Source organism: Caretta caretta, chromosome 2, assembly GCF_965140235.1.
Source record: "Caretta caretta isolate rCarCar2 chromosome 2, rCarCar1.hap1, whole genome shotgun sequence".
Lineage (NCBI taxonomy): Eukaryota > Metazoa > Chordata > Testudines > Cheloniidae > Caretta > Caretta caretta.
This window is the reverse complement of record NC_134207.1, coordinates 256,851,158-256,863,165: the sequence shown is the minus strand read 5'-3', so window position 1 is coordinate 256,863,165 and position 12,008 is coordinate 256,851,158. Positions and strand designations below refer to the sequence as shown.

General features: G+C 44.0%; 1 protein-coding gene across 13 annotated transcripts in view; it reads left to right on the top strand.

The window, feature by feature from the left end:
• Positions 1–12,008, top strand: part of LOC125631202 (sodium channel protein type 5 subunit alpha-like) — a 328,900-nt gene that overhangs the window by 156,315 nt on the left and 160,577 nt on the right. For all 13 annotated transcript variants that reach the window (XM_075126008.1, XM_075126015.1, XM_075126014.1 and 10 more), the window contains 2 exons: positions 1,093–1,225; positions 7,248–7,486. In XM_075126008.1, the coding sequence (XP_074982109.1) occupies positions 1,093–1,225; positions 7,248–7,486 (372 nt within the window). The remainder of the gene's footprint in view (positions 1–1,092; positions 1,226–7,247; positions 7,487–12,008) is intronic.

Genomic DNA, 12,008 nt, shown 5'->3' with positions numbered 1-12,008 from the left:
GAGGCTGAGGGAACTGGGATTGTTTAGTCTGCAGAAGAGAAGAATGAGGGGGGATTTGATAGCTGCTTTCAACTACCTGAGAGGTAGTTCCAGAGAGGATGGTTCTAGACTATTCTCAGTGGTGGAAGAGGACAGGACAAGGAGTAATGGTCTCAAGTTGCAGTGGGGGAGGTTTAGGTTGGATATTAGGAAAAACTTTTTCACTAGGAGGGTGGTGAAACACTGGAATGAATTGCCTAGGGAGGTGGTGGAATCTCCTTCCTTAGAAGTTTTTAAGGTCAGGCTTGACAAAGCCCTGGCTGGGATGATTTAATTGGGTATGGGTCCTGCTTTTGAGCAGGGGTTGGACTAGATGACCTCCTGAGGTCCCTTCCAACCCTAATATTCTATGATTCTATGATTCTATGGTTTTGTTTTTTCAAATGTTTCTCTGCAGCCATGAAGGCTAGAAACATATTTTTCTTCAAATGGAGGCTGAGATTCTCACAAAATTGCAAAACTCCAGCAGCTAGAACACCAAATATTGCGAGACTGGTGATAAATTCCTAAGAGTTGGCAACACTGCAGACCAAGAAAAGCCATGTGATGAAGAGGCACTTTTCACCCCTAGCATTTGCTTTGTTTGATATTAGAGGCCAATAACTGGAGCTTTTGTTCATACCCCTTTTCCTTTGGTACCCATATAATTAAACAGTTAACACATTTCAGAAATAATGTTATAATTATTGTAATTAAATAGAGTTTCTTTCACAAGCTAAGAGCCTACTGAGTTGATGTTTCTCTGATGTTAGAAATACCCTTCCTCCTCACTTGCATATTTTTACATGTTCTGTCTGGATCAGTGCATCGAGATCAAGGGGCAAAATTTTCAAAAGAACTTGTCTGACTTTGATGCCCAAGTGATATTTTCAAAAGAGACTTAGTCCCAGATTTTTAAGGGTTGTTCTGCTCAATGTTGCAATACCTAAGTCCCATTTTCAAAATAAAAGTCTCAAGAAACTTCGGCTCCTTGAGTTTGAAAATTCTACTCCATGTCTGCCCTGACTTCATCCTCTCTTGTGCCTTGCTGACCAAGTATGTCCATTTAAACAGGCCTCTCCATCTGATGAGGCAAGCAAGAAGCAGCTTTTGATGCCCCATCGCCTTTCAGTGGACCATTTTGACCAGCCATTTCAAAGACAACGAGCAGTGAGTGCAGTCAGTATCATTACCAGTGCCATGGAAGGTAAGACATTCCTTATTGATTCCTTAATTCAAACCCAAGTACATATTGGTAGCAAAGATCATAATGACATAAATTTCAATATCTGTTACTACAAAAAACGTTGCTGTACTAGAGGTTAGTGTGATCACTATGTCACAAATATAATAGGCTGGATTCTAATTTCATCATAATTTTTTTTCAGAACATCTCCTTCATCACCACAGTGTAGAAATGAAAACTCTTTCCTCGAAACATAGAAAGATAGTGGAAAGGAATTAAATTTCTGGTCTACAAATCATAAACAATGACAATAAACAGCCATCCCCTCTCCCCGCCACTTCTTCAGTTCAACAGCATTTCAGTGTATCCTGGCTATAGTTTCATAGTAACTGATACATTGTTATTAACAGAAATGCTTTTTCAACACACATCTGTCCCACAAACTGATGCACGGACAAGTCTTGGAATATGTATCGAAGAGGTCTGCATTCAGATACAGTTTGTGTTATACAGCTGTGTTACAAATCTGTTTTGCAGGCAACTTTGATGTCTAGGCAGAGGTGCAAGTAAGCCGGTACGCCCCGGTACGGCGTACCGGCAAGAGCCAGTGAGCCGTAGCGGGGCGGACCGGCTTCCCCAGGGGGCAGTTTAAAGGGCCTGGGGCTCCCAGCAGTGGCTGGAGCCCTGGGCCCTTTAAATTTCCACCAGAGCCCCGCTGCCGGAGCCCTGGGGTAGCGGCGGTAGGGCTCCAGCAGCTATTTAAAGGGCCCACGCTCAGAAGGGGCCCTGGCCTCTCTTCTCCACCCCCCCCCCCCCCCGCTCTCTCCTATGGGGGCAGAAGCTTGGTGCTGCCTTCTCCCGGGGCTCTGTCCTGCTGCTGCAGGGCAGGTTCCGCTGGCAGCCCAGCTCCCCCCTCCCCCGCCTCTTCCCCCAGTGTGCTGCGTTCCCCCTCCCCCTCTCACTCTCTCTCCCTGCTGCCGATCAGCTGTTTGCTGGCATGAGGAAGCAGAGAAGAGGCGGGGGACGGGGCCTTGGGGAACGGGGTGGAATCAGGGCATACCCCTTCCAGTCCTCTGCCGTGAGCTGCTCAGGGCAGGGAGCTGGGAGCGACCTCAGCCCTCTGCCCTGACACCTGCACTCCCCTCATACCCCCATGACCCCAGGCCACACCCCCAGCCCTCTGCCCTGACTCCTGCACCCCCCCCCCACATCCCCACCCCCACCCTGAGCACCAAACGGGAGCTCCTGCACCCTTCCCCACCCCACATACCCACCTGCACCCCTCACACCAAATGAGAGCTGCCCCAGGTAAGCGCTCCACACCCCAACCTCCTGCCCCAACCCTGAGCCCCCTCCCTCATTCTAGCTCCTGGACAGACCCTGCACCCCAACCCCCAGCCTACTCCTGCACCCTAACTCCCTCCCAGACCCTGCATCCCCAGCCCTGTTCTCAGTGCACCCCCACTGTCAGCTTGGTGCAGAGAGAGACAAAGAGAATGGGCTAGAACCAGGGAGAAGGTAGGTACCCGCTCTGTGTGGGCAGGGGAGTGTGTGGGGGATCCTGTTTACCCCCTCCCCAGCCCTGCTGCCCTTGCAGTTTATCCCCAGCCCCTCCCTTGCTCCAAGGACCAACCCTAGCTCCCGCCCCACTGTGTTTTTGCCCCCAGCCCCTGCCTTGCTCCAGTCAGCAGGGACTAATTCCCCCCCCCCCCCATGCCTCACTGTGCTCATCTTGCCCCGACCCCTGCCTCGCTCCAGCTGGGGTCCAATCCTTCCCCCCCTCCCCCCCCACCACCACCACCATGCTCCGCTGTGCTCTTGCCCCTGGCCTCTTCTTTCCCCAGGGGGGCCCTCAAATATGTTTGGCGCCAGGCCCACAAAAAGTTAATCTGGCCCGGGCCCTTTAAATTGTCCCCGGGGCCTTGTTGCCAGAGCCCTGGGGTAGCGGCAGCGGTGCTCCGGTGGCAAGTTAAAGGGCTGGGGTGGTAGCAGTGGCCCCAGGCCCTTTAAATAGCCCCCTTTAAATTACCCCCGAACCCCAGGGCTCTCAGTTGCCTCTGCAGCTGGGAGCTCGGGGGGTGATTTAAAGGGCCTGGGGCTCCCAGCTGCTGCTCCCACAGTCCTAGCCCCAGGCCCTTTAAATCCTGATTTAAAGTGCCTGGGGATTTAAAGGCCCCTCCTCTTAAGGTTGAGGCCCCGCCCCCTCATCAGGACTCCGGAGTACCGGTGAGTCCTTTAAGTTACTTTCACCCCTGTGTCTAGGCCAATGAGCCCTTGTTGATACAGTATAGTGCAGAGGTACTCACCATGTGTAATTTAACAGCTATTTAGAGCTCCCGAAGTTTTGTTGCTAAACAAAACCTAAAGGTTTGTAGGTTGAGCTGGCCAGGCTGGAGTAGAGGCCGTGACCGATAATTCGGTAGGCATAGGAGCCTGAACTAAGTATATCACTGCAGTACAGGTCATGGAGAAGGGAGGTAAGCAGGCTTATCTGCACTTGCTCCTCTCTCCATGGCAGCCAGCACCTATTTGTATGCCCTGGCACCACCGGCAGCAGGTGTCCTGTAGAAGTGGCCTTTTAAACCCCCCAGAGTCTGCTTATGGGAACACAAACTTCCTGTGGCTAAAGGCCAGTTACTGTGGGCTAAGGTTTTTCCCAGGTGAAAGGTACAGGCCACAGGCAGGAGAGAGGAGCAGACACGAAGCCCAGATAATTCGAGTAATAACTTGAGTGTTACCCCAACTCAAGTGCCATCCACATAGAAAAAATATTAACCTGAGCGTCATGGTGCTTTTAACGCCAGTTGGCTGGTCCCTCTTGTGGTATAAGCTATAGCTGGAGTCAGCACAACTCGTCAGCTGTCAGCACGATCGCTCCGTGCAACAAGTGTTGCTTCACATGTGGCCGCGCTCTCTCAGGAGAAGCTAACTCGGGACGAGTTAACTGAAGTGTAGATAATTGGAGTTAATGCCGCAGTGAGAGTATAGACTAGGTTTATCTGTGCCCTGTGTAGTTAATTCTTTAGCAAAGGCTTCTTTACTCCAAAACTTTAATGAGTCATTGAAGTTAAATATGTGTTAACACAAAACAAAGGGCCATTGACTTAACATCAAAAATCCACTAGCTGAAGATCTGGTCCAATGAGTTAAATTGTTCGACAAAAAACAACAACAAAAACACCTTCCCCTCTCAGTTGAACGTTTCATTCTGTTTACTCTTATGATCTCATCACATCACTAGTTCTCCTCGGAGTCCTACAAGCTAGAAAGGACCTGAATTTCTAATTTAAAAAAAACTAACAAGAACAAAACCACAAACAAAACCAATATTCTGTGTGTTCTTTATACACCAGAAGGAAGCAAATAAAAGGGCATGGGTCCAATTTTATTTTTCCCTTTGCAGTTCACCCATAACAAAGGCTGTCATATCTGCCATGGGTTTCAAAAATTAATGTAGGTAAGAAATAGTCATATAGCTGGCATGGTGTTTATCATATTAAGCTATCGTGCCAAAATCAATAAATTTGTAAGAAGCTAAATCAGTTAGAAAAAGTTACATTAAATTAATTAGCTGGCATGGTCTAATCTTTAATGCCTCACTGTAGGTTAGACCATCATTTCCACTGTTGCTTTTAAATTATTTTGACAAATGATGGTCATTCTTCTTGGGGTATAGTAGATAGTAAGTACTATCTATATTTTTCTTTTATTAGAATAGGAGTGGAAAATTTCTGTATCTGAACTTTTAGCAAAATTGGTTGAGATGTTTGAATACAAGGAAAGTTTTTAAAAAATCCCATCCCTGTTATAAAGATTATCCTTGTGTTTATTTTTAAGTGTTCTGGTGCTGAAGAGACTGAAGTAGAAAGTTAAAATTTGCCAGGGAGATAGTCCTCTTTGAGGAGAAGTGTCTTTGAGTATTCCAGGAAAAATTGGTTTGACTTGACTGAGTAGTAAGTTTTATGATAGCAGCCCCATTAACGACAGTCTGCCAATTTTACAAATAGACCTGAATGGATAACTGATGATTTTTGACGTGGTGGCCAAATTGAAAAATCGGGGGGGGGATAGTTTCAGGTGGACCCGAAATGGAAATTTTTTTAATTGTTTAGCAAAATTGAAAAATTAAAAAAAAATAAAGTCAAATAAAATGTTTTGTTTAAGTATTGAGGTTTTAAAAACATTTTAATTTTTTTCAATAAAATTGAAGTAAATTTTGAAATGAAACATTTTTCTGAAGCAAAAAGTTTAAATGTTTCATTTCATAAAATGCCAAAACAAACCAATTCAGCATTTCTTGGTTGTTGTTGTTTTTCTGATTGAAATAATTTGCCAAAATGGACCTGAATTCACAAATCATTTTGGTGGACCCAAATCTGCCTTTTTCAGCAAATAAATGATTTCCATAAAAAATTCAAATCAGCTCTAGTTACAAAAGACAGTAGGCTTCAGTGCACATGCGTGGATAACTAATGCAGTTTGTGTACTAATTACTCAATTCAGTTCCTTTTGAAATCAATGGGAATTTTTCCTTTGGCTTCACTGGAAGTTAGACTGGGTCCTGAGCATTTTAAAATATAGTCTGCATTTGCACATTGAGATCAGTTGTGTGTAACTTTAGCACATGAGTAGTTCTAAAAGGCTAACTTCAAGTGTGTCATTTTAATTGTGCAAAGAAGGAGGTGGAACTTGAATGGAGTGCTTTTACAATCAGTTCCTTGATTCAGCAAGGGACTTAAGTGCATATTTAATTTTAACTACTTGATTAGTGGGACTGCTTCAGCTAGTGATTTAAGCATATACCCTAACCCATACTCAAGTCTCTTGCTGAATCAGGGCCAGCATGAGAAAGGTCTCCATTGCAGTTCCACCCAATTCCTTGCACAGTAAAAATGGCCATCGACTGATATAAAACTCTGTAGGAGCTTGTGCATATGAAACCTTTATGCCATCAGCACAGACATTGTTCTACATAACTGAAAATGTTATGTGACTGAAAGGGAACGTAGGGTGATATCCCACAGCTTCCTCACCCTTGGGACAGGGGTCTTCATTCCAGACACAACAAGGGCCTATGTACAAAGTATACAATCTGGCCTGCAGGATGCAGACAGAATACTCAAACTCATGGTGAAATCCTGGCCCCATTAAAGACCCAGTGACTTCAGTGATTTCATTTAAAAGTTTGCTAGTAGAATCCCAATATATGATACTGTAGTTTTGTCTCTCAGTGAGGGGAAGAGCATAGAGGCTGCACCCTGGCTGAAGAGACGGGACTGTTTATAAACAGACTGTAATTGTTTAGTTGTTCTGTTATGGTGCTCGTACTCACCAAGAGCACTTGTATCGATCATGTTGTCAGCGTGGGGCACCATGGGATGGCTCCTGAAAGCCAGTAACAGTCGATGTAAGCAACACAGTGTCTACACTGACAGTGCATCAACCTAATTACATCTACCTGGACTGTACGCCACGCAGCGGTGTTACTAAATCAACGTAGAAAGGCACTTGTATCCGCAGGAGCCAAATTTATGTAATGACACTTCCACAGCTAGGTCAATGTAAGGCAGCTTACACTGACCTAACTGTGTAATGTAGACCAGGCCATAGTTATATTGACCTAGCCCCCAGTGTAGACAGTGCTTGGGAGCTGCGGGAAGCAGCGGGCTGCAGGGAAGTGCTGGCCACCGCTTCTCACAGCTCCCATTGGTCGGGAATGGTGAACCGTGGCCCGCTAGTGAATTACCTTGATGGGCCGCGTGCCGCAGGTTGCCAACCCCTGTGTTATCGGCTTTGAGGATTAAGTCAACAGTGTGCTTGGTCCTGTGCAATAGGCAAAAAATAAAGACAATCCATGTCCTCAAAGAGTTTGTATTTTACCAGGTTGTTGGGGTAGGACTATTTGTCTATTAAAAAGCAGATTCTTGGTCATTTAGATGGATGCTGGTGGGTTTTCTTCTGTGCTTTGATTCGTTTAAAGTATTCTCTTGTCACATAATTCAGTGTTATTTGACTATTTCTTCACGTTCTGCTTCTCACTTAGAGCTTGAGGAATCACAACAGCGATGTCCTCCATGCTGGAATCATTTTGCCATTAAATTTCTCATTTGGGATTGCTGTCCATTGTGGTTGTTAATCAAGAAACATGTAAAGTTTGTAGTAATGGATCCATTTACTGACCTCACAATCACCCTTTGCATTGTGATGAATACTCTCTTCATGGCCCTGGAGCATTACAAGATGACAAAGGAGTTTGATGACATGCTTTACATAGGCAATCTGGTAAGTGAATTTGAACCCAAAATTATATCTGGAGAGTTTATTTCTGCTTTTGCAAGTTGTGAAGGCTGAAAACTATTGGAGCTAGAGGTCTTAGGAAGAACCCATTTGGTGTGCTGTCAGCACAACCTTGTAGATGTCTTGCCAAGCAAGGGTAGCTTTCTTTATTTGGTGGTCCTCCTGGCAGCTGAAGAGAAATGAAGAAAGGTTATGTATCTGCTGTCACTAAGCAAGCATACTCTGCTGCTCATTAGTGGACAATAAAGTGTCACTTCAGTGCTGAGACCAACAGATTTCCAGTAGGTAACTATTATAGGAAGTGAAGGAACAAGAATCTTAAAAAGTTTTTAAAAATCAATAATAAGGATGTAGAGGTCACTGAACATTAGTGATTTTTTAAGTTAAAGAATACTATGGAAAAAATAAGCTAGTGCCCCAGGGGGAAGTATCCTTGAGTTATCACTTTTATAGTTATACTACAGCCAAGATTTTCAAGGTTGGATGGGACCACCAAATCATCTAGTCCAATCTCCTGTATATCGTAGGCCACCAAGACCACCCAGCACCTACACACTAAACCCAACCGGTTTACTCATTTTGGGGCTTCCCAGGTTGAGACAGCTACAACGCCCTGATTTCAGATCATGCTGAACACCCACCTTCTGGAAACCATACTCTTTTAAGGGCTCTCAAGTTGGGCACTCAGAAATTGGGGCACTTAGAATAATTAAAGCCTTTGAAACTATTAGCCATATTCTAGAGAAAATACAGGCAGTATATTCCTCTGCAGATTATCATCCAGAAAGAATCACATACTGGATTTAAGGTTATTTTCATTTTTGTAAAAAAAAAATGGTAGCAATCAATTATTGAAATATTTGACAAAGTATATATGTGTCCATTCACACAATTCCACCAACATGGACTCCTGGAGCTAACAGGTACAAATAGGCAGAAGCAACAGTTAGGCTTCTCAGAGTAGTCCTTTTCTCTTGGAATCTGCTGACCACCAGATACATAATTTTCCCTCACTACTTCTCTCCATTCTCATAACTGCACCAATTGGCTTCCTCCAGCAGTGTCAATTACTCTCCTAGGCAGATGGACCAATCACCACATCTTAAGCTGTTCAGTCTTGAGAGATTTCCCTTTGTAGCTATGGTCAGTGATGGACTTCTGTCTTGCTCCCAGACCTCTGTTATTGCTCTTTGTGGATAGCACCAGCTATAAAAGGAGCTAAATAGCCCTCTAATTGGGCTGTGTTGGCTCCCCTTAACAGCAGACCCATATGCAGGAATTTTGATCCCTCATCTTATTCCCCGCATGGACAAAACTGAGGTCTCCCAGATCCTGGGGCTTCTCAGCAGGTGGTCAGGTGGCAATTCTGCAGCTGCCCACTCTGACACCCCAGAGCAAAGATGCTCATGCTCCCTGCTCTACACTTGGCCTATCATCTTTTCCCCTTGTCCAGTCCATAGGTAACTTTAGATTCCAGCAGCACCTGTGTGACTCCCCCACAATTCTGCCTGGCAGAGTCTAGATGACCTATGTGCGATCACTCTGAGTAGAGGAGAAAACAGAGACAGGAAACTAAAGAAGTTGAGCTGTAGCTAACGAAAGCTTATGCTCAAATAAATTGGTTAGTCTCTAAGGTGCCACAAGTACTCCTTTTCTTTTTGCGAATACAGACTAACACAGCTGTTACTCTAAAAGAAGTTGAAAAGCAGTCAACCTTATCTTGCTCCAAGTCTCTCAGTACTGCTTGCTGGAGCCATTTCTCCTGTTTGTGGTAATGGTGAAAAAATAAAACGAAGCAGGCATTCTTCTTGCAATGCTGTTTGCAATGGGCTTCTGTGAAAGGACAGTTCTTCAGGCGAAATATCAGTGGCTCAAGAGCATCCTGGGCCCTTCCTCTTCAGTTTTATTAAACCCAAACTTAGATGGGTTATTAGTAGAGCTGGGCACAGAAAGGTAATTCTGATTCACGGAGGTTTTCAATATCTCAACATTTGGTTTTGTTTCGATTTGGAATGAAAACCCAAAATTTCAAAATTCTCCACAAAAGGGAATGGAGCCTCAGCTGCTGGACAGTCTGGCTGGCTGGCTGGAGCTGTGGCTGTAGGAAGCTCTGGAGTTCCCAGCTTTGAGGCAGTTCACTTGGTGAGCTGCCCCAGAGCCATGGACCCTGGAAGTAGAGGTAATCTGCATAGTGGGCTGCCCTGGACCTGGAAGCCCCAGAGCCCCTGATACCCTAAAGCCCTGGACTGGCCGTCCAGCAGCTGGGATGCTGAGGATCCAGGTGGGTGAGCTGGCAGGAAACCTGGCAGGTTTTTGATGGAAGTTCTGTAGGAGCCCTGCCTGAGTTCTGCTGGATTATTGGTGAGATCAAACAGTCTCTTCAAATGTGTTTCGATTTCGGCAAATCAGCAAATTCGGATAAAACAATGTTTCATCAGAATTTTTCCAGCTGGCTCTAGTTATGACTTTATGAAGAATCTCAGTCTGTCTTGAGTCTCCTCACTGCAAGTTCCTAAAGGAACAAAATCAGGATTCTCTTCTTCCTAGCCAAACTCAAAAATGCTAGTATTTCTCCACTGCTTTCTGATAGAGGTTTCCCTGTAGCTGTCCCTCCTCAAGCAGGTAGGGTAGTATTAAATGGGGGGAATCATAGGGAATAAAAGACCATTTGTTTTTTTCTCTAAAGAAATCATGACAGAAACAATAGAAAGAAAAGGAAACAAGTGTTCTTATCCTCTGACAATAAGAAGGGAGAGTATGACTCTTCATCTGGCACTTGTGAGAATCAGTCATTGAAGAGCTTCAGTTCTGATGATATTACTTGCGTCATAAAATTATGGTACCAAGTTCTGGTCCTCTGACTTCTCAGGCTCGTCATCTAAAGAGGATAATGTTTTTACCCGATATCAAGCAAAATAGCAGAATTATACTCACATCTCTGCATGCTTCACCTGAGCAGGCTACCTGCAGTGATGCCAGTTCTTCAGCACCAGGCAGCAATGTTTTCTATATTTCTCATCCTTCCAAAGAAATCAAGAGGTTATTGATCTAAATTAGATTGGTTAGCAACATCACTAATACTTATCAGAATCTGTACACCATAGCCCATACCAGTTTATGGCTCCACTCCTGAAGACAATGTCCAAGTAATCCCCTATCTGGATGATTAGCTAGTGAAAGCAGTTTTTTGTACAATCACAGCTAGCACTGAACAAGGTTCCAGTGATTTTGTGATGCATTGCTGTTTGGAATTCATAACTAATACACAGAAGAGTCACTTCTGCCTTTACAGATTCTGATTCCCTCAGAAGCTCTGATGTCTTATTGGCCCTAGAGTTTCCATCTCAAAAGATTATTGATTAAAAAGAAATTGTTTCTCCTGTGTCATCCCTCAGCAAGATAATTGCATGATGTGCTCAGCATATCATCAGTTTTTGAGTCAGGATCCTCGGTACAACTTCACAACCATTGACTATGATGTTTAATATCCCCATGGACTTAGTATGTCTAACCACAGTGACTCAGAAGTTGTTAACTTGTTGGAAATCAGAGCTGAGTCTGTCTGGTGCAGTACCACCGCTGGAGACCAGCTGGGCTGAAGTAATTTAGCATGTTGGCCTTTTAAGAAGGATGGTCCATCCAAAATGTTTTGACTAGAGAAATTTTTTTCTTCCTGATCAGAAAGAGAAAGGCGTTTTAGATATGGAAACATATAAAATTGCTATATGGAAGTCTGTCTACCTGTTCATTCATTCCCCAAGCATTATAGAGTAAATGTTGCCGCTTCCTCAAATGCAGGTTTGGCCATTTGTTCCTTAGCATTGCCATTTTATAATTCTATCTTATCCCTCATCTCATTTGGTTTTCCTAGTTGTTACTTAGAGCCCATTAATCTGTCTTGCTGGAGCACTATTGCAGAAACTTAGTTTATAGGTTAGACAGGATTTCCTCTTGTGTGAACATTACGGGTAGACTTAAGTCAATAACATGTACATATCTTCTGATCACCAGTGTGCATTGACATAGGCTGTCGTGTCATGGAAAATCAGCTGCTGCAATGTGCAAATGCAGTAGGTGATTTTTCAAGACACACAGCTGTGTGCACTGTTCACCAGAGGGTTAGACTCAAAATAAAACAATATGTGACAAACTGTGTGTCTACATACTACCTTCTCTTCTAAGCCAACTATTTACAACCTTGTACTTATGTATTTAAATCAGTTATTTTAAGGGGTTTTTAAAAGCACTAGATTTGGCATTTTCACACAGTTTGCGAGTATGGGTTCAAATAAGATACCTCCTTTAAAATCTGGTTTGCCATCAACAAACAGGCTCCCCTCCATAAGTATGTTTATGTGGTACAGAAAAATGTTCAGATTAAAAAAGTTTCACTGTGCAACATTTGAACTAGGTTATAAATAAACAAAGTATTCTCAAGGCACTTTCAAAAGCAAATTTCCCTGTCTATTTTTAAAAGAACAATAAGACTCAAATTAGAGGCCCTAAT